A 24,145-nucleotide genomic window follows, 5' to 3' on the forward strand; every position below is an offset into this window, starting at 1 on the left:
GATGGCGAGACCAGGTATTTTGCCATATTTTCAATTTCTCGTTGATCTTAGGTAAACATATGAAGTGAAGTGCAGCAAGATGAACATCACTTAACCCATTGAAGTCCAGTGTGCCCGTATGCGCCCATGGGGACCCACACCCTTTCTACGCCTTGTGACGTCATCACCTTTAACCCTGGAGCACGAATTTGAGCACCTACTTGAACAGGTTGAAAATATCTTACAGACGATACCAGAATGAGCGCAATTGAGTGAAGGAGATTGGAGAAATAGCCAAAAAACTGTGTCACTTTGACCTGAAAATCTGCACGAAAATCGTGTTTCACTACCCACCTACCTTTCCGAGCATGTGCTTTGAAAATGAGTAGTTTCTGAAAAATCTCTACTCCAAAATGAAGCCTACTCAATTTCCAGCAAGTGAGGAGAAACTTCAGGCAAGGAGAGGGGAAAAAAGGGCAGGAGAAAGAGAGAAAAGTAGAAGTCGTAAGTGGGGCATGACTTTTCAACCAAAAAACTATGTCGAAATTTTGCTCTCTGCGCTGCCCGAGATTTTCAGGCCGCCATTTTGCATTTGGATCAAAAGGCCGTCGAGTGCACGAGCTGTCAAGGGGTTTTTGGTAACTTTGAGCTTTTAAAACCACAACAGTGACCCGAAATCTGCTCGACTAGCTTCAAAACACAGTTTTCCACAAAAGCTGCGGCCATTAATGGGTTAAAGGGTCAAGGATTTGGTTGTCTTCCATGAAGTAAAACAGGTCATAATAAAAACCCAAAACTCCTTCATACACATCCCTCCATAAACGTTCTATGCGTTGGTTATGGGTGCTTTTGCCTGTAGTCATGCTACCTCAGTTACCCCCTCTGTATTCAATCATAAAATCAGCTACGCCAACATTTTCTAAACCCTTGTCACTTCAAACCCTACTTGGTATACCAAACTGATGAACAGCATCTAAAAAGCATCTGGGAATAGTAGCAGCCGAATTGTTACCAGTGCACTCCAGCATTACGGGCAACCGGTTAAATCCGTCTATTCCACCTACAATAACAAAATTCCAACGAATCAGCTTGTGATTGGTATCAACGTGCCATAACTCATTAGGACCCTTCACATTGTACACTCTTCTTTGGAGACGTCCTTTTGTTCGTTCTTGGACACCTAATCCATCTACTCTGTGTAAGCTATCTCTCAACCCCATTCATTGAACCTTAACCCCTTTTTCATACAATAACTGTTTCAGGAGTACCTCACCGCAACGTGGAAATTCTTTCGTTGTTTCATGCACTTGGTGATCAAGTTCCTCGTCACATATGTTGGAAAACTGTAATTTACTTAGCCCGTAAAGTCTCATTCGGCGGTAAGTTGTACTTTCAGATACTGACATCATATTTGCAATTTCCGAGATAGGGAAGTCTTCTTCCAAATAACATTCAAGCACTGACTTTGGAATATCGAAAGCAGGAGGTCCGAGAGCACTTGGAAATTTCATTGGTTGTTCCACACCAAATGTTACACAGGCTATTCTTAAAGTCATTATGTCGCACCAATTTTGTAGGCCAAGTTCCTTGAGTTCATGTCGGGACAGTTTACAAACAATGTCAGGTGATATCATTTCTTCTTCAAACCGATCTATCAAACCGTCCATTTTCAATTTTCTCAACACCGAAGACATAGTCACCATGGTCGCCATTTTGTGATTGGTGTATATACGCCATGTTCGCTGAACGCAGATATCGCCAATTCTCATCCCAGAGCCGCACGCTGACCATGTGATGAGTTGAAACGGTGGGCTCTGGGGACCAGTCTCACAAATACGATGTGAGCATGTGCTTTGGAGTAGTTTAGATGACCAGATATAATGGCTCAGCGAATACCATGTTGCAAATGCACCAAATATAATGCTGTATGAACCGAATCGCTGAGCACCGAGTAGCAAGTTGTTTGCACGAGTAGCAAGATGTTTGCACCAAACCAGATACTAAACTGACCACAAATCAGGTGCAAACTGACTACGTAAAAAGCACAGAGCATGGCAAATTATTCACCGAATATAAAGAAAGCTGCACCACTAAAATTGATCCAAGCACCGAGTACAAAGCGGTTAGCAGTGATTATAAAGGCTTTCACACCAGGTATAATGTGGAAATTACCGAGTACCTTGGATAAAGAGCCAAGTATAAGGTGACTGGCACCGATTATAGCAACCAGACCACCGAATATCATAATACAAGCACCGAAAATGATAAGAAAAGCACAACGGATAAGAAAACAAAATATCTTAAGACAGTTATGGCGTTCCATAGAAAACTTGCAACTCCACAAGGGAATGACTTGAGATTTATAACTTCAGTCTTCTCGATAACTAAACCCACAAGTTCCACCAGCGAACGATTTAAATGAACAGCAAATCTCCACGTTAGCATTTAAGATGAGACGCTTATACAACAGATCAACATGCTAAATTAGTATGTAGCTTGTCAATCAAATTGACCTTTGTAAACATTCTCTGACTTATGCCGGCAAAGGAATCATTGATGAATCTAAACATTTTAGTTTTCTGAATACAGAAGTTCCTGGAAGGTTTTTCTAGATATCGTGCAAAGAGGAAGAAAAACAATCTCTTGGTATTTCAGAGGTTGATCCCTCTTTGAATTTATGCGTCATGCTTGTCATGCAACTGATAAAATAAGATGGAGAAGATCTGTAAACTGGAACTCAGCTCCGGCTAAAATGTGGTAGAGCATGACGTGATCATCGAAAAGGCTATTAAAATCCTAAATAACCATGGTAAGAGTGTTGTGTTTGATTTTTTCCGCAAATTGTAGTGATTTATGCCAGTAAACGGTGGCGACAAATAGGCACCATACATACATACGTACATACATACGTTAGTTGACCTCTCCCCATGGAGGCTTTTCAGGGCCAATTCTCACCCATCCCACCCCAGGGGAGGACATCCACAACACAGTAATCTTGTGCGTAGGAAATTAACGTCTCCTACCCCTAACCCTGCAGGAGACAGGGCATACGGTTTATTCGTCCTTATCCGAGAAGCCGGACTAGAATATCTATCCATTTCTTGATTATAGAAAGGTAGCAAATTCTCGTCACTTAATTTAAGACCATGGGTATCGGTCCGGCCGGGGCTCGAACCCTCAACCTCCTGCACAACACAATCTGGCGCTCTAACCAATTGAGCTAACTGGGAGGTGGTTGTCAATTGAGCTAACGGGGAGGCAGATGACGGTTATCATGTATATTTCATAGTTGCTAGCAAGTAAATTTTGCCCAACTTTGAATTCGTCTCACGTTAGAACAACACAAATACACAATGAAAATTTTACAGTAAATTTATAACCATCCTTTTGTATTTTAAAAGCTAGAGGCTGAGTAGATTCTGTAATATCGATCATTGTTGTCCTTTGTATGATAGTTTTCTATTACAACTTAATAACAAAATCGCAAGAAAGTATCCTTGCTTTGAAAAATTTGATCAGAAAGGACCAGAATTGCGGAGCACAAAAAGGCAGTTGCAGGTTTTGACTTAAACTCCAAAGTCGCAAGCCATGTCCACCTTTTCGACCATAACATGGACTTTACAAACGTCAGGGTCGTTGGTTTCGAATCTAGTTACCACGAGAGACTTTTCTTTGAAGCCCGGCACTCTACTTTGATCCGAATGCTGGGAACGATCACATCGTACTTCCAGAAGCCTATAAAGATCTCGCGCGAGCATCAAATACATGGTTACGCGCGCAAGCTTTGCATATCGTTTTGAACTTTAATTATTGAAAACTAGATCATTGGATAATGCAATTCAAGACTTTTTATTGGCTTAGCCATTATGGTATATCAGCCAATATACCATAATCCACAAATATGGTAAGCATACGTGTCAGCTTAAAATTAAAAGAAAGCTAAAAATTTAATAAAATTTAATAATTTAACTTAACGTTTTTAAAAAAACAATTATTCCACTCGCACTTGTTGGATATGAGATGATTGTAGCCAACGAGGCGCTACGCAACTCGTTGGCTATCTATCATCTCATATCCAACACGTGCTTGTGGAATAATTGTTAAATAGCATATGATAGTGATCTTCGTTTTTCATATCACTGATGAAGGCTAAGCATTAGTCTGTTTCAGAAATAACATCTGTTTCAGAAATCTGTTTCAGAACGTCTGTTTCAGAAATAACAACAGTCAGAGGCAACCAATTTCCATAAAACTTATTATTAGGGCATATTGGGCTACAAAATATGAAAGTAGGAGAGAAAGTAAATTTTGGGTCACTTGCCACTGTTTGTGTGATGCGTGTTGACATTAGCTCTTAAAGTACTTACCAGCAAATATGAAGCTATAGCAATATCTTCATATACAAATTTCTGGGGGTCTGTTCTTTCTGGCCACATCTGTTAGAGGAATTAGTCAACATTTACTGTAAATTTATCATACTTTATCATATTTAATTAATTGCTGCAATTCCAGTATATGACAAAACATGCAGTGCTCAGAAATCCTCTCCATATCAAAGAAAAAATTTATTTTGTAAAACGATTGCAAATTTCTGAGATCTGGACAGTAATGAATTTCCAAATTTGAAGATCAGCATTCTTGGAGGAGATTTTGAAGAAGAACTTTTAAAAGTGGAGGAATAGTCTCCAGTAAAACAAAGCCAGTTCTCTGTTCAGAAGGTTGACGGAAAAAAGACCTTGAAGAAATACATGTACTTGCTGATGCCAAAGCAAATGGCACAAAAATGAAAACTATGTGGGAGAATAAGAACAATTAAGGGTTACAAACTCTGTTGCCATCCATTTCTTATTGGAATTTCATTGTGAAAGTTGTCAATGCAACACAAATCAAAACAGCACAAACAACAAAGCAACCATTAATCAAATGATTTTCTGAAAACTTTGGTGCAGAAGCTAGCAAAAAATGTTGATGTTATTGTAACTAAAGTGAAACCACGAGAGGCCGCTTTGTGATTTTAAGTTTTGAACTTTGTTGATGTCAATTCTATGATCAATAAGGTTAGGGACAATGGAAAATTATGGTTAAGCCTGTTAACTTTACTCTTTAACATATGACAAAGCAGCACTAAACAAACATATAACACTCACTTAAAGGATCCTAGTGAACCACAACACATTGGGCAATTAGTTGCCATTTTCTATGCCATCTAAATTTGTGAAATTTCTATTAGTGCATCCAAGCAGTCCCCTGAAAGTATCAGTGGTTTATTCTGCGAAGATATTTCAGTAGTTTCTCATAATTTTCTCGATAAATTATTGAATGAAATTGACATGAAGCCAAGGAGCACATGAAAAAGTTCAACCTGTGGATTGAAAAGAGGGATAGTCCTAGCATTCAAAATCTAACTAATATCAAATTTGCAGAAATTTTCCTGCATTGCCGCATTGGCAAGCTTTGAGTGAGGTGCAGGTCTCGAGAAGCAAATGACCAGTTAAAACTTGAAATACTGACGAGCCTGCATGACCCCTGCCATCCACAAACCATTTCAAACTTATACCTTTGGAGATTAATTCTGACCAGGATATAACTTGATGATTTTTCTTTGTGTTAGTTTTGAAAAAGTTGGCACTCTCCCATCAACATGTTCTTAAGGTTACATAAAGCTGGATGGTATTGCATTACAAAAACCAATATTTTCTTCTGTGACATTTTCTTTGTTTTTAAGTGACCGTTGACCAGCTCTTATGGAGAATGACTAACAATAAGTATATAGAAATTTCTAGCACGCCTTGTCCTGCTGACTTGCATACATGAACTATAAATGGAACTTTCTGGAACTTTTTGTCAGGCTTTGTGGTTATAATGTAATAGTACCAAAATATTTATGTTGTAAGCCTCTGGAATGTTCTGGAATACTAAAGGTCAATGTATATATTAAGGACTTGGTTGAGTAGTAGTTGACCGACTGTTTAGAAAGCTATACCAAGAAATAGATAATATCAAGGAACTTTGGAGAAAACTATGAGTTTGTGAAGTGGTGAGCTTAGACTATAGTTTAAAGAGGGCTTAAGTATAATTACAGTATTGTCTACTGGAGTCGCTCCTTAGTAAGCATATTACCTGTCATTTAATAAAGTAGTTCAGTTTTCAGGTCTGTAGAGTTTTTCTGTCAGTTTAATTATACCATAACACCAGGAGATACATAACATTCATTTTTAAATACCAGTAAGTGCGATTTAATTAACTGCAACAGTTCTACAACTCCAGAAAGAAAGCACAAATAACAGATATGAAGATTATCTGTATCTACCCGAAGAACACAGTAATTCACCATACCATCACAAGAGTAAAGTTAATTGCATACCTTTACAAACTTTTCTCCATAGTCTTGCTTGAGGCGTTGATAAATCTTTGTGTACTGATCCAAAGGGACAAGTCTTAATGAACCTCTACTAACTTGGCTATCATGAACTTCTCCTGCCCACTTGCAAAGTTTAGGAAGTAAGATATCCTTCAGCCAGTGAATTGTAGGACATGATATCCCATCTCTTCCATTTTCAGACAATGTTGCACTGTCCATCACTAGTAGTGAAACTCTAATTTCAATAGCAAAAAATTTAATATTAGCTCATAAATGACCTGGGTATGTATATGATGGTCAGTGTGGGTATTGCAGTGTCAACTCATGGGCCTGCCTTTGTTAAAACATAAAATTCAAGGAGTGGCTCTAAATTTTTCATTTCTCAACAACTTCATGGCTGTTTATTGGCTGGTGTTAACAACACTAGCTGAAGGAATTCAAATTAACCTGACCTTGTACCCTAAACAGCCCCTTTTCTAACAATGACTTCTATATGTCACTCAGAACAGAGTTCAGGAGAGAGGAGAGCATGTCTTGACTCAAGAGAGCCTATTGCACCATTTACCTGTACTTTAAAGCCTCTGTCTAGGGTAACCGCCTCCTGGTTAGCTCAATTGGTTAGAGCGCCAGATTGTGTTGTCCGGGAGGTCGAGGGTTCGAGCCCCGGCTGGACTGATACTCATGGTCTTAAAATAAGTGAGGAGAATTTGCTACCTTTCTATGATAAATGGATATATATTCTAGTCTTCTTGGATAAGGATGAATAAACAGTAGGCCCCATCTCCTGCAGGGTTAGGGGTAGGAGACGTTAATTTCCCACGCACAAGATTACTGTGTAGTGGATGTCCTCCTCTGGGGTGGGATGGGTGGGAATTGGCCCTGAAAAGCCCCCATTGGGAGTGGTCAATGAATGAATGAATGAATGTATGCATGCATGCATACATACGTATGCATGTATACATACATACGTATGTATGCATGCAGGCATGTATGTATGCATGTATGCATGCGTGCATGTATGTATGTATGTATGTAGGTATGTATGTATGTAGGAAGGTAGGTAGGTAGGTATGTACGTATGTACATACTTAGGTCTTTTTTCATTTTTTTTTTTGGCCAATTTGAAAGGTCATGCTTTTAAAGACGATGCTTTGTCTGCTAATCTTTTAAGAGTAGATAGAGTATAACTTGATGGTGTATACTTTCAGAATACCACCAATGAGGCCCTTTAACCTCAGGAGTCCTTCCTTAACCTGTCCCACAGTTACTCAATTTGAAAGTTAAGGGTTTTAATTACTTTCTTTCTAATATGTCTTTGAGGCTGTATGTAGATGACAGCAATAATTATACCCCTGATGCCTCATACATATAAATGGTCCCATAGTATGATATTAATTCTGGTTGTAGCATGGTATCAACATGGTTTGGGATATATTGTTTATAGATTACATCGTGGAAAAAATGCAAGCTGTCATGCCATTCATGCACATACAGTTAAGGGTGATCCTAGATAATAAACTAAATTTTAAGGATTGCTCCCTTATCTTGAAAAAAGAAAAGCATGCTCTAAGGCATTGACATCAGCAGTGATATGAAAAAAAGCAGTTAAGTGGAATTTCACATGCATTCAATACTTCTTTCTCATACTTTACTCACAAAAAAGGACTATATACTATATTCTGGAAGTGCAATCTTGGAAGCTGGAACAAAGTCAGAAAACCAAGGTTGTAATCATCACCTTAAGAATTACAACCTGCAGAGACTCTCAATGGAGGGGCTCCATGGACAAGGATATCATTTGATTTGAAAAATTTGTTATCGCACGATTCATCCATCCATCCATTCATATGACTTGACAAATACTCAGTGGCATTTAAAAATTGCATGATTTGTTCTTCATGCTCTCTGTCCCAATGCAATGACCTTGTAGAAATTCTGCTAGATTCCAGATCAAAAGGGCCACATTCAAGCCTAATTCAGGTCTCTAGGTTGTGTTCTTAGACAAGACACTTACATGTATATCACAGTGTCTCTGCAACCTAGGAAATTAAAATGGGAAACTTGACAAAAGGATAAGCTCCAGTCATGCCTTTTTTATGCCAAATTTCACAAAAAATCTCAGCAGAGAGACTTTGTAGCCAGTAACGCACCAAAATGTAGTTTATCATCCTTGTAAGTACTGAGTAACTACAGGTAAGTCTTCTGAAAGTACAAATAGTGACAGTACACATGAATATGGCAATGGCTCAAGGCTTTGTGAAGTCCTGTCCAAGTCACATTTTATTATTAAACAGCTACTTCTTGTGATGTCTGTCACCTAAAGTGTAGTTACTTGCTTATGGCCAAAACTGTTCTTTGCTGGTAAGAGAGTGTGTTCGTGACTTTTTGGAGAAATCTCATAAGTGAGACTGAAAACACATTGAGATTTACTTGTTATTTTAATCAATCTCAGTCAAACTTCCCTTGTACTAAGTATCTGTGATATTTGGATATATGGCAATAAAAACCTTCAATGTTCTTTGATTTCAATACTTTAATCCACACACTATCCACATGGCGGCCAACGAGTACCACAACAACAACTTTCCCTAGGCATCAAGGGATGCCTACAAACACAACCTTTTAACAGTTCTGGTACAATACCCTACATCCCTCCCTGTTTTTTCATTTTTTAGAGAAAAACCTAAACATAAAATTAATAACACAACTTCTACAATGTCTTACACAGAAAAGCATTCCTATAATGGGCAGCATATGGGGCATACTGTTCATAAACAAAGTCCAGTCAGATTCTCAACATAACATCAATGAGCCTACAACAAATAACATTCAATTATCCCTTAGAAAGTTCGTAGTCGTCAAATTGTTTAAAGTGCCCCTGAGATCAAAATTTTTGTACATCATTTTTTTCCATTTTCGTGTTCAGTGTGTCTCCTTCACCTACTCTGCCAAATTTCAGTTTAGACCGAGCACCAGAAATATCTTTTTTCGGGCCTTTAAATTCTCAATTTCACGTCCGCCATTATTTGATCATGTTCCGGAAGTTGATCGCAGGACTCAGAGGAAGTGACGTCAAAGGCTCAATGTGAAAATCTCACATGGCAAAATGTCAAGCAAACATAACAGAGTGCTTTACTCTGTTCTTACAAAAACTAAACAAAAATGACTGGGCATTGATACATAATTCAAAGCTGAAGTAATCGTGCAGACCATGCTGCAGGTATTTCTCTGCATCGGAGCCTTGCAAATAGATCAGAGCAGGAAAAACGGATACGATTTGTGCGACCTCGCTGAGTAAACTTCAATCCTACAGAAATATTTGTGATCTACTCCGAACACTTCTCAGAGGACTGTTTCAAGAGACCTGTGTACTTTGAAGGATCTAGGCAAAGAATTCTGTCGGGTTCAGTGCCTACCGTTCAAGAAGAGAAGGGACAAGAAAAACCATTCTCAGTGTGATCTCAACGCCGGAAAGTGAAGTCTTCAAACCTGCATGGATTTTGTTGCCTTTACATATGAGCTGATCAATATCCACCTTTGACAACTCTCTGGCAGAATACCTTACACAAAGGAAAGTACTCGGTGAACACTGTAAATAAGAATGATAAAATAGCCAAATTGAGAAATAAGATTTCTGACCGCAAAGAGCTCACTTTTGTGCAAAAGAGATGAAAAATATAATTGTGTGCTCTGATTCTGAAAAAAGCTGGCTTTAATATCAGCAAAAGCAGAACAAACAGCTTAAGACACAGAGCGTAAAAACACTAGTACTTTAAAATGTAGGCTTGCAGCCAAAAAAACCGAGAAAATGAAAATTTCTTTAAAAACCTGTAAAACTAGCAACCATCTGATAGCCAAGTCAGCATGCTATCAAAGGATCTTAAATTCATCCCAACACCCGTGACAAACGAATTTAAAATCAGGCCAACTTTTGCGAGATTTATTCACAAGACGAATGCGCCTCCGTTACACCTTTCATGGACAAAACAAAGAACCACCTCTGTTTCATATCAAACTGAATGCCACCGGTTCAGTCTTCTATTGCCCTTCAGAGCTACTTGGAAAATTGTCATAATGCTACTTGCAGACTGCATCTAATACTTTGTGATGCAACGAGGTCACGGCTCTAAAAGAGGTGAAACAAACTCTGCTTTAAACCTCACCATAGCAACACAACAATAGTCATCATGAATAAGACAAAAAAGACAAAAGAGGCCACTCAACAACAGAGTTCACTTCAAACCTCTCAAAGCACTGATAATTAAAAAACACGTAGGAAAGGGTTAATGAGATCATTGACCAAATGCATCGGGGATGAGATGGCTTAGAAATGGCTTTCACAAACTTCCAATATCCACCTTCGGATACACAATTAGCCATAGCCAAAAACTATTTTTACTAATCACCCGATGATTTCTTACAAAAAAGGAAATTCGCCTACGACAAGCAAAAATACAGTTCAAAGGTGATAAAGGGATGCGACCGAAAAAAGCAGCGGCCACATGGGGAGTCCGTGCCGTTTTGTGTTTATCTTTACTGGCATGGCAAAATTCATCGTTTGTCGGCACAAAACTATCCACAGAAGCTTCAGATGATTTCTGGAACAATTCATCATCTGAAAAAGTCAACATTTCCCGACTGACAACGAAACAGTTCTCAAAAAAGTAATATGTGTGATTCTCTGTGCAGCGAACAAAGAGAGTTGTGACAAAGCAAAGCATAAGCCTTTGAGCCTTTGATGTCATGATGACATTTATGCGGGCTCGGCTGGAACTTGTTTTTAGCAATGGCGGACGATTTTTGGATGACTTTGAAGTGGTAAAAATTGGTCATCGAAGGTTTGTTTTGAGTTTTTAATGGCAAAAATGGTCTTAACTTGACCCAATTCAACAATAAAATGGTCAATTTTCATCTCAGGGGCACTTTAAGCCGTCTGACATTCCAAGCTGGCCTCGGACTAACTATCTGCTTAAAGTCCCTATTCACCCTCATAGGTTTAGATATATATTTCGATTCTTTGGGTTATCAGGATTAATCTCCAAAAAAAATTTTTGGGATTGATTGAGTATTTCCTGAGATATGCTGCCTCAAAGTTACTCTTTTGGCCATGCCCTTTTGATTTGGCTGGGAAAGGATAATAATAATAATAATAATAATAATAATAATAATAATAATAATATAGATTGATTTCTATAGCGCATTTCCATGTAAATGCTCTAATGCACTTTACAACACTGTGCAGGGGACTTTTCCAGACTGCCAGCAGCAGTTTACAATTAATAAAGGAGAAATTTTACAGATGCCCCCTCCCCCCATTCCTAGTGAACAGGCCAGACCACATCACAGTAATCTCGTGATGTGAGTTCTTTAACATCCCCTATGGAAATTAACTAGTTGATAGGTGCAGGAGACGGGACCTCCGGCTTTACATCCTATCCGAGAAGACAAAGCAATGTGAGTGAAGCATCTTGCTTAAGGATGCAACGTTAAGCCCCAGCCAGGACTTGAACCCGGGCCATCTGACCCAGAGTCCAGCGCACTGACCACTGTACTACTCGCACCTTAATGGGCCGAGGGATGTTTCAGCAAGAACGAATGTTAACTTCTTGTATAAGAGAATGTGTCTATTGCTGTAAAATGATGTGAAAATGCCAACTCATTGCATGGTCGCTGGTTGCTCAAATACACCAGATTCGTCTGGAGGCATATTCAAGTGAATGTAGGCACATCGATTGAAGGATGTTCTTGCTGTGACGTTATGAGGGCTTTTAGTTACCAGTACTAACTTAGTGTAGCCAAATCAGAAGGGCGTGGCCAAAGGACGAACTTTGAGGTGGCATATGTCGGGAAATATTTAATCAATCAAAATTTTTTTCGGAGATTAATCCTGATAACACAGAGAATCGAAATATATCTAAACCTCTGAGGGTGAATGGAGACTTAAAGTGGATTTGAGATCGTGGCAGTGGCCTGCTGAACAGACATCAATGATCCAGTTGGCCTGGCCTTGGGAGTTCATCCTCCCCTTTTGCTACTTCTGCTTGGTTTGTTCCTTCGTGTTCTCGATGGACGGGTGCAATATCAACTTTTGCCTCCAAGGGTTTCTCTTGATACTTTTCACAAATGAGACATTTCTTTTTATTTTGGCACCAGCTATGCTCCTAATTATTACCTCTCCTCCTTTCCTGTCTATTACTTCACAAGGATTTGTGTCATAGTTTGGAGACAGTTTGTTAGTCTTCGAGTTCTTCAGAAGTACTTTATCTCCAACCTCCACTTCACTTGCAACAGCAATTCTCCTTGCATCAACATACTCTTTCTGCGATAACTTCCTTGACCAGTCATGATTGTGGACTTCCTCAATAGTGATAGGTGCCCCCCTTCGCAGGTCTGGCAACTCTGACCGCATTTCCCTTGCAAACATCAGGTAGAAGGGTGTTGCTCCAGTTGTCATCTGAGGAGTTGACCTATATGCAGTTAGGAATGTCTAACTCTTGACGCCAATATTTCCCCTCAATGCGAGCTATCTGGACTGACTTCATCAATGTGTGATTCTGACGCTCTACTTCCCCATTGGCCTGTGGCCACAGGGGAGTTGTTCTTCGGTGTTCTATCCAATTTTCTGCAAGGAAGGCTTCAAACTCTTCAGATACCAGTTGAGGCTCATTGTCAGTAGAGTGTATGCGGCACTCCAAACCAGGAAAATATTGGTTTTAGAGCTTCAATGATTCTTGTGCTAGAAGTTGACCTCAAAATAACCACTTCAAAATATCCACTAAAATAGTCTACCACCACCAGTAAACTTTCCCCTGAAGGTAAGGGACCCAGAATGTCAGCTGCACAATCTTCCCAAGGGCCACTGGGAGAAAAAGCTCGAGCCATAGGTTCTGGGGAAGCATATTCACTGACCACTTCACAACCATGGCAACTCCTGCACAGCTTCTCTGCATCAGCATCCATCTTGGGCTACCATACTTTATTGCACAGTCTACATTTTGTTTTAACAATACCCTGGTGTCCCTCGTGGGCCAACTCCAAAACACGCAGTCACAATTCTCGGGGAATCACTAGCCTGGAACCCGTAAAAGCAGCCCACCATATGTACACAATTCATTCTTCACATGTAGGTATGCTGGTACATTGCACTGACTCCAATCTCCTGTTTGGACACATTCTTTGACGAGGTTCAGATCCATATCCTCGGCTGAGGCTTTTTCTATTTCAGTGGGTGTCAAAGCACAAGGAACACTGTTCTCAACCATAGCCTGCACAAAGTCATAATCTTCTCCGTCATTACTTTGGAACCCACAATTTAGCCTAGACAAGGCATCTGCGATGTTGGTCTTGCCTGGTCTGTAAACTACCTTAAAGTGATAGGCCTGTAGGCAAAGGACCCACCTTTCCACACAGCAGAAGGCTTCGATTTCTGCCAATAGATGTACTCCAGAGGCTTATGATCTGTCTCGAGCTCAAACTCCCTGCTGAAAACATACATGTTGAAGCATTCACAAGCCCATACCAAGGCTAGGGCCTCTTTCTCTGTTTGGCTGTATCGCCGCTCCACATCAAACAGGCGTCATGAAGCATACCCAATCACACGCCATTCACTTCCATGTAGCTGGGTTAAAAGCGCTCCAAGCCCCACCAGTGACGCATCTGCCCCAATTCTTGTTCTGCTGTTTACATTGAAGTAAGCTAGGATATCCGCATGCATGATCAGCTCTTTTAACTTCTCGAATGCCAACTGTTGTTCTCTGCCCCACTTGAACTCAGCATTCTTGTGGGTTAACCTCTGAAAGGGTTCTGCAATGGATGACAGATCTGGGACAAACTTAGACACAAACTGGGCAAGACGAAGGAAAGATCTGGCTTCACTAACATTCTGTGGAGGACCTGCCTGTCTGATTGCTGCGACTTTCTCTTCACTGGGTTCTATACTGGTCTGTGTTACTTCGTGTCCAAAAAATGTCAACCTGGGTAATCTGAATTCACAGTTGTCTTTGTTCAGTGTCAGACCTGTTTCCTTCAATCGATCGAGCACAGCCAAGAGCCTCTTATCATGCTGCTCCTCCCCTCATCTGGGAATTATCAGGTCATCTGCTATATTAGCCACGCCTTCACAGCCTCGCAGTATGTCCCGGATGATTTGTTGGTACTTTTCAGGTGCTGAGGTGACACCAAAAATGAGTCAGGTATATCTATAGAGACCACCATGAGTCACAAACATTGTCACATGTCTACTCTCCTCAGCTAGAAGTATCTGATGAAATCCCCACTTCAGATCAACACAACTGAATACTGTGCTACCATTAGGATCTTGAAACACCTCCTCTATTGTAGGGATAGGCTGATGTTCCCTCACTATTGCTTGATAGGCACACCTCATGTCTACACAAATCCCGATATCTCTGTCTGCCTTGGGTATAACCACAAGTGGTGAGACCCACCCTGTTGGTACTTCAGGGACCTCCTCTATGATTCCACTCTCCAACAATTCATCTTCCTTTCTCTCAACTTTCTCTCATACACCGAATGGAATCCTGTGGACTGGCTGCACCACTGGCTTCACCGAATCATTGATATTTAACTTCAACTCGTAATCCCTAAGAGGGCCAACACTGTTGAAAAGTTCTTTGTAGTTTTCTTTGATATCAGCTTCTGTATTGACAGCATTAACGGCATGGCTAGGCCCAAGTCGTAGCAAACCAAGTTTCACTGCTGTTTCTCTGCAGAGGAGACTTCTGCCATCTCTGTTTATAACTACAAAATCAGCTTTGCAGGTCACAGCAGTGTGTCAATGGACATAATGTCTGCTGCAAATGTTCTGAGTGTTGGCAATAGCTTCGTACTTCCACAAGGAAATAAGGCTTTGGCCTCCTTTCGGGTCTGACACTGGATTTTCTATGACTTAAGCCACTCCCAAGTTCCTTGGCCTAAAAGGTTGCATGTTGCTCCTGAGTCAACAAGGACATTTGGCAAATGAACACCTCCAGCTACAACAGTTACGGTTCCACTCTTTTGGTCAAGCCCATCCCCCACTGAAAACACATAGTTAGGTGTTGAGTCTTGTCCCAATTTAGGGCTACTATCAACATAATGTGTGTTTGTCTTTCTGCCTCTTTCACTCACACTAGATGTATTTCTCCAATCACGCCGACCATCACCTTATCTTCGCCCTGGATGGGAATCCTTAACGAGCTTCTTACAACACTTGACCTTGAAATGTCCAATTTCTCCACACTGAAGACACTTTCTACCTCAAGCAGGACATCTCCAATCCCTAGCTAAGTGATTCTCTTCACCACAATTGAAACAGTCCCTCTTCTCACTACTAGTGCTCCCTCTTAAATTCACCACACTGTTAACCTGCTCTGAACTTATGTCACCTCCACTTGCCACATCATCAACAACAGTGGTCACTTGTCCTGAACCACTGTTAGCCCCAATTGCTTCCATCTGCAAATTAACTGCTTCCTGTGCCCAAGCTGTAACTAGTAGGTCATTCAAAGCAACACTGCCTTCCTTTTCTAAAAATTTCCGACGCAATTTTGCCAAGTAGCATTTGTCAATCACTTGATTTCTGATGTACTCATCTTCCCGCTCTCCAAACTCACACGAAGCGTGAGTCAACTCGTAGTCTGAGCTGACAAACAAATTGATCAACGATTTCTTAATTACTCTGACTAATTTGCCAAAACAAATGTCTCTTAAACGGTACATTAGCTTTAGAAATAAAATAGTCATCCAGTACCTTGAAAGTTTCGGCGTAGTTCTTCTCTGCACCATCAGGCACCAGTGTGAAATAAACTTCCTGTACATCGAGTCCAGCTGTGTGAAGTAGCAGGCCATGTTTCTGCGAGTCATTCGTGATCCCTTTACCAAGCATGTACAATTGAAACGCTCTTTTTCATTTGCTCTATCGCTACGAAACCGAATGTGGATCTCCTTTAACTTGAAAAGGCTGTAAACTGCCTACTTCCAAAGCCACTTGGGTTGACACCCCACTACTTGTGCTCACCGAAATGCCATCTCTCTCATTGATTCTCCCCCAGGCATTGTAAAGAAGTATGTCCCCTCCAAACACAAAATGGTAAATGAAACTGGCACAAAGACATTCCTCACCATCCTATCTTCGTCGCCAGATGTGATATTTGGATATACCGCAACAAAAACCTTCGATGTTCTTTGATTTCAATACTTTAATCCACACACTATCCACACGGTGGCCAACCAGTACCACAACAACAACTTTCGCTAGGCATCACAGGATGCCTACAAACACAACCTTTTAACACTTCCAGTACAATACACTACAGTATCACTGAACAATAAAAATATTCCAGTTTAGGCACAAACCCAATACTATTGCGATTCAATTCAATTGTTTATGATCTACTGTGAAACAGTTGGGGTCCATTAGCTGATTGCTTTAATTCAATGACCTTTTGCCTAAATTAGCAGCTGGATCCATCAGTAACCAAACACAAGAATAATTGTCCCATATCTTGAATTTCATTTGGTAAAAAGAGAAAGAAAACTTGTAGTTCAATCCTAATTCATTTGAAGTTATATCATTTCAAGGCAAAAGACTACGAGGTTTGTTTTCAATTGCAAAAAGGAGACATCCATGAAAACAAAGACCAATGTGTTACAAGCACAGGCAGCCCAAGTGTACTGTGTGTGATTTTGGGGTCTAGAAGTCATTAACAGGAATACCTAATAAATTAAGATTAAATTCTAAGCTTAAATCTATGCTGTAAAATCAAAATAGAAAAAAAATTAAAAAAATTAAAAAGAAATAAAAAGAATAATTAAGGCAAGATATGTAAAGCATTAATTCTTCTTAACTTTCTTCCATAGCCTCCTTATTGCTTTGAGCTCTTTTAACTCTATTTTGTTGACTTTCCTTGTACTATTTGCCATCCTTCTATGTAAAAATAGGGAAGGCTGGTCACTTGAACCTGTCCTGAGCACCAACCATTGCCCCAGAGGTCAACTGATCTTGGCACCAATAAGAGCAAATCGTAACTACAGCTGTACCTACCCATTAGAGCAGCAAAAGTACCCAATTCCTCCCATCAACCCAAGAGGCACACCTGCTTATGCTTAAGTTTAATCTTAATTTAATCATAAGCTATTCTGGTTAATGACCTTTAGACCCCAAAATCACACACAGTATGCTTAGGCCACCTGTACTGCAAGTTTAATGACCATTAGACCCCAAAATCACACACAGTATGCTTGGACAAACTGTGCTGTGAGCTGCATGTTTTCATAAACATCACTGATATTGTCCTGTCAAACAACTCGTTTCAAAGCTAAATGATTTCAAGCTTCCAAGTGCATACCAACTCAAGTTTGGGTTTCATGTGTTAGAAGGCATAATTAGTAAATAATAAGCCCTTTCAGCTGTTCAGAGGACTTATGTTAAGATTGTCAGAGCCTGATAATCAGTGCCTGTGCAGAAATTCCAAAAGGGCCTTTTAGGAAGATAGACAATCACCACAAGGTAGTTTAAGACTTGGGATTTTCCACAGGGGCCCAAGTAAAAGGCAGCATCACAGTACTTGCACAGTTTTTCTGAATACAATACTTTTTTCCTGTAAGTTTAACTTGAAACTACACATGTAGGTGTTATCAAATACAAGTTTACCTTGCAGGTTTTCCTTTACAAGATGGCTGATGATAGACAAATGAGTATGACTTGGAGATGTCCAAGAGATCTTCGTAACTTTTTAAACCTTTCTCCATTGCCATAGGTGAAAGTGGACAAAAGCAAACTCGACTTTTGTTTCTTTCTGTAATGATATCAAAAAATAATATCAGGCTTGATTTAACCATCACAATTTCCTCTCACAATCTCCAGCAAATGAGGCTTGTGAGTAAGAAAACACCTTGCAGAGGATTAGAATTGAGAATAGGAAGCCATTTATATATCAACATGGCTTACTGTAGTTTGCGAAACGAAACGAAATGAAAAATTTGTAGTTTGTGAAATGGAAAATCTGTAGTTTGCAAAATGGAAAATCTGTAGTTTGCTAAATGGAAAATCTGTAGTTTGCAAAAATTATGGAAAATCTGTAGTTTGCGAAATGGAAAATCTATAGTTTGCAAAATGAAATTTCCCGGTCAAAATTAAATTGTGATGGGAGATTATCCTGGCGATGACCTTTGCATACATTTGCTACATAGGAGACCCTTTTCAGTTGTGTTACATTTTCTAACAGGTCAGGCGAGTCTAACTTTTGGTCGAGCCATCGAGGGTCGAGGGTCTTATGTCAAGGTCAAGGGTATTTATTCAGGGGTCCCTTTTTTTTTTTTTTTTCCGCAGCCCATGTTCCTAGTTGAGGGTCCCTTTCTTCTTTTTCTTGGCAATAGCATGGATATTTTCAGGGTTAATTGGCGTGCATGGATTTTTTTTTTCATTCAATCTTCCCTTTCACGAAAATGTTTTTTTGTACTTCGCTCGCCCTCACCCCTTAAGTATTTTAATTGTCCGTCGTGTTTTAGTGACAAACACGAACCGGAAGCAAGGCCTTTTCTCTTTCATACTTATGCCTTGACGATACCACATTTGTATTGACAAGTGTCAATAATCTTATGGAGGCAGTCTGCCTGAAAATTTAGACAAAACCACCACCCAAGAACTTCCGCTGGAAAGTACATACACGCATATCTTTACCACAAACATCACGTGATATTCAAAGGAATAGCTTTGTTGTTTACTTTCCACCATTCTGGTTTTAACATTTTGTGCAGATAAACAACCGCACAAAGAAAAAGTATTCCCTGAAGAAGGTTTATTTCAGCCAACATGTAGCTGCACCCTCCCCTGGATAAGGTAGCATAATTGCCTCTCAGAGCTGTTTGTGGGAATTGCACTTTCAGTCACATGTTTTCTCACTTTTTACCCATGAAATAATTATAGTCGAAGGGTGAATCTCCTAATGTATGGCATTTATTATGTAGTGAGGTTGATTTCAATTCTCACCCGTTGTTCATGGGTGCTTGTCCGAAATGGCCATAAAAGAAAAGAAAACTCAGGCACACATTCTCTCATTCAGGATGTGGACAGTGGATGTGACGTTCAAGATTGCATTTGAACTCAAGTCAATTTATTTTAACAAAACTAGTTTGCCTTGCTTTCATAACAACGTCAACTCAGGCACTCATTCATCTCATTCAGGATGTGGACAGTGGATGTGACGTTCAAGATTGCATTTGAACTCAAGTCAATTTATTTTAACAAAACTAGTTTGCCTTGCTTTCATAACAACGTCAACAGCCGGTCTCACACAATGCGATGACTCATATTTTCTATTGCCAAGAAAAAGAAGAAAGGGACCCTCGACTAGGAACATAGGCTGCGAAAAACAAAAACAAAAAGGGAACCCTCGACTAAATACCCTCGACCTTGACATAAGAACCTCAACCCTCGATGGCTCGACCAAAAGTTAGACTCCATGGAGAGGGAAATCAGCACCAAAAGCTAAGTTATTTCTCAGTTGAACTTACATTTGCACCTTTATCTTTAGCAATAGTCCAAAATGCATTGTAAGAAAATAATAAATAAATGTACTTTCCACCAGAAGTGGAATTATTGCATTCTTGGGTGGTGGTTTTGTCTAAATTTTCAGGCAGACCGCCTCCATAAGAGTATTGACACTTATCAATACAAATGTGGTATCGTCACGGCATAAGTATAAAAAGAGAAAAGGCCTTGTTTCTGGTTCGTGTTCATCGCTAAAACACGATGGACAATTAAAATACTTAAGGGGTGAGGGCAAGCCAAGTACAAAACGAAATTGGCAGCGTAATATATTTTTTACTGCCTTTCTTGGCTCACATAGCACGACAGGTTGATGTTGCCAGCCAAAGAACCGGGACACGGACAGTGGACGTGACGTTCAAGATTGCATTTGAACTCAAGTCAATTTTTTTAACAGAACTACTTTGCCTTGATTTCGTAACAATGTCAACATCCGGTCTCACGCAATGCAATGACTCGTATTTTCTATTGCCAAGAAAAAGAAGAAAGGGACCCTCAACCAGGAACATGGGCTGCAAAAAACAAAAACAAAAAAGGGACCCTCGACTAAATAACCTCAACCTTGACATAAGACCATCGACCCTCGATGGCTCGACAAAAAGTTAGACTTGCCTGACCTGTTAGAAAATGTAACGCAAGGGTCTCCTACATAGCAAATGTATGCAAAGGTCATCGGCAGGATAATCTCCCGCCATAATTTAATTTTGACTGGGAAATTTCATTTTGCAAACTACAGATTTTCCATTTCACAAATTACAGATTTTCCATTTTGTTTTGCAAACTACAGATTTCTCATTTCATTTCGTTTCGTTTCGCAAACTACAGTAAGCCGAGTCCATGTAGTTGTCTGCTTGGGTCAATACTTGAAGTAAGACGTCACAAAGTTACACTTTAAATTTCTGTTTAGATAAATGACATGCAATTCATTAGTTAAGCTATTCCAAATTCACACACCATATCTAGAGAAAGGTTTATTTTGCAAATTCTCGAGTATTCAACAAAGAAATGGCCTCTTGATGACAAACATGTATCACTGGAATGGATATTGGCTAGGTAAGTAAATATGTTGGTTATGTGAGGTGATGTTAGGTTATTAATTACATCATGCATTAAACACAGCAGTTGATTTGAAGCAAAGAAAATCCAAGAGGGGTAGATGAGAAGAATCAAAGAAAGGTTTGCATGACTATTAAATTCACCAAAGAACAGTGCATGTTTTAGAAGAAGTAAAAGACCTGTTTGTATGGGTCTTGTCAGCTTGACCCCACACAACTAAAGTACAACAGATAGGGCTGAATGAGTGATTATATGTGACATGAGGTATTCAGGAGAACAAAATATTTTGACCTACAAATAACTGGAACACTTATCTTAGAGGCTACAGTAGATATGAAATATGGTATTTCCAGGAAAGATTCTTGAAGATTTTGACCTACACAAGAAAAGATACCTTTTCTTGTGTAGGTCAAAATTGGTTTTCTTGATATTTAAAGTTTTGCTGGCTATCAGCCAATTGCAAACTTTTGAAAGCTTGTCATTAACTATTGAATCAAGAGTCTTCAGATTGTGATGTGCAAATAAAAGATTAGTGTTGCAAGCAAAAAAATAAAGTTGCAATTGGTCACAGCTATTTGTGATATCATTTATGTATACAAGGAAAAGAAGAGAACCTAGAACTGAGCCTTGTGGGACTCCAGACAAAACTGTTTCTTTATTGGATATATTTTGTGGATCAATTCGAGTTATTTCTGTCTCACCAGACATGAAGCCAACCAATCATAATCAATTCCACATTTTCCATAGTGATCCAATTTCTTCAATAATATTGCATGATTTACTGTATCAAAAGCCTTTTGCTGGTCAACAAATACACCACACTTGTACAACTTTATGTCCAAGTTAGGTTAAATTTGGTAAGTTATATCCAAAATGGCATGTTTAATCCCTCTTTTTTTTAACAAAAACCTTACTGTAAATCATAGAGGATGCCATTTTCCCCAGAAATTATTTTAGACAATGGAAGATCATTTTCTCAATAAAAACTCACAACAGCAATAGAGTCCACACTTAGAAGGGTTAGATTCATTGCTAGTCTTGTAGACTGGAGTTACTTTAGCAAGCTTTAACTTGGAGGGGTACCTACTGTGCCTCATTAATTTAGTTATAAGTATAGAGACAAAGGATGGCTAAGTATAGTTCTTGCTGATCTCAAAATGCAGATGGGAAAGGAATCTACATGTAGTCCATGTGCTTTACTCAGTTGAATATTCATGATGTAAGTTTCACTATGAGACACTAGATAAAAAAGAGGGTACCCCACACCTATCTTTGGTAGATACTGTGAAATATTTGGGGGATTTGGCATGTTGGATACCAAAAAAGAGACAAACATTAATTCATATTATCTGGAAATTCTGAGTTTTAGTGTTATAATTTTGTTTTGATAGAATTGTAGGCAGTGGAAGAAGAAAAAGAAGAAGATACTTTTATTTGGTTTGGGTAACTCCTACAGTTATAAAAACTGATATCCTTAGAGGCCCTAATAAAAAGAAATATAAAAAAAGTCAAAAATACATAAAACTAGTCCAACTAAGCTAATTAATAGAAAGATATCCTAACACGGCATTAAAATTATTACAATCATTAATAAAAACTACAAATTACAATTAAAAACTTCACATCGATGAAAATAGAAAGCTTTTTTCGTACATTCTAGTTTGATAGAGGGAAAACGGAGATGATCACTTAGCCGCATTTTTCTCTGTACAATATCTCTATTAAAAGAAAAGTAATCCATTAAAAATTGCAGGCAGCGCTTACTTAGACATTTCTTCACAAGGTTTAACACACGAGTCTCCTGTCTAAGCCCCAGCGTATTACATCCAAGGTGAGCTAGCACTTCATAACTGCTGTTGGTTTACATGATAATCCTTGCTGCACATCTCTGTAGTTATTCTATATTATCAGCATTTATACATCCACAACAATTCCAAACGGTATCATAATAATCAAGAACAGGAAGAATAAATGATCTATAAATTATACCAGCAGGAGAACCAGATCCAACAAGAGCAGTATGTCAAAGGCAGGTAATGACAATTTACAGTTTGATTGTAAATATTGTTGATACAAACATGAACGAAAACGAGAAAAATGCCCAGCTTGGGGAAAGACATGCGATCATTGCAAAGGCCTGAACCATTTCAAATCCAAATGTTCGAAGAAAGTACATGCTTTTGCGTCTCAATCAGATGATCATAATGACCCTAATAATGACTTTGATGACAAATAACTTTTCACCATTAATGATGAGGAAACTGAAATTACAGCAAATCTCTCTATCAATGACCATATTGTGAAATTCCAACTGGACAGTGCTGCTGGCATAAATACAATTTGCCAAAAACATGTCGGAAGGCAGCAAGTATCTCCAACAAACATTCGTCTCAACATGTGGAACAAGACCAATCTCAAACCTCCGGGTAAAACTTCTTTACCTACCACTAATCCAAGTGACAACACTCAACATGAAGTCAAATTCATTGTAGTTCCTAACGGCTTTACTAATCTTCTTGGCCTGAATACTATACAGGAACTTGGTTTTATAACCATCAACTGTAATGCCTTCATTTCAAAGGTGTCTACTCTTCCACTGGGCGACCTGGGAGGGGTATCTCAGAGGATGAATGAGTCTGTACCCCCCAAAGTACTCCCATGTCATAAAGTACCATTAGCCATTGAAAACGATGTCAAACAGGAACTGGATCGGCCGGTAAGCAAAGGCATATTGGAACCAGTTACTAAACCGACTGAATGGGTCAGTCAAATGGCTATCATGCACAAAAACAACGGTAAGCTCCGGATCTGCATAGATCCTCAACCTCTGAACAGTGCACTTCAACGTGAGCACTACCGACTACCTGTTTTGGATGACATACTCCCTAAGCTCAAGAACGCCAAAGTCTTCAGCAAACTTGACGTCAAAGAGGCTTATTGGCATGTTCGCCTTGATGAACAATCAAGTAAACTCACTACAATGATAACCCCATTTGGTAGATATCGATGGAAGAGGTTACCGTTTGGTCTAAAAGTATCAAGTAAATCTTTCAACGGAAAATTGATGAAGCCCTGGAAGACTTGAATGGTGTCTTCAATATTGTTGATGACATTATCATTGTTGGTTGTGGTGCAACTGAATCCAAAGCACTCGCTGACAACCACCAGAATCTCTCGAAGTGTATACAAAGATGTAAAGA

At 39.3% G+C, this 24,145-nt stretch overlaps 1 protein-coding gene across 3 annotated transcripts in view; it reads right to left on the bottom strand.

The window, feature by feature from the left end:
* The window catches only part of LOC111321859 (putative tRNA (uracil-O(2)-)-methyltransferase), a 65,648-nt gene that overhangs the window by 37,776 nt on the left and 3,727 nt on the right, over nt 1-24,145 (bottom strand). For 2 of the 3 annotated variants that reach the window (XM_022924842.2, XM_088736731.1), the window contains exons 2-4: nt 17,994-18,138; nt 6,344-6,575; nt 4,347-4,415 (exon numbers count right to left, since the gene is read on the bottom strand). In XM_022924842.2, the coding sequence (XP_022780577.1) occupies nt 4,347-4,415; nt 6,344-6,575; nt 17,994-18,138 (446 nt within the window). The remainder of the gene's footprint in view (nt 1-4,346; nt 4,416-6,343; nt 6,576-17,993; nt 18,139-24,145) is intronic. The other variant, XM_088736732.1, reaches the window with a different exon arrangement.

This window comes from Stylophora pistillata, chromosome 10 (genome assembly GCF_964205215.1).
Source record: "Stylophora pistillata chromosome 10, jaStyPist1.2, whole genome shotgun sequence".
In the NCBI taxonomy this organism is placed as follows: domain Eukaryota; kingdom Metazoa; phylum Cnidaria; class Anthozoa; order Scleractinia; family Pocilloporidae; genus Stylophora; species Stylophora pistillata.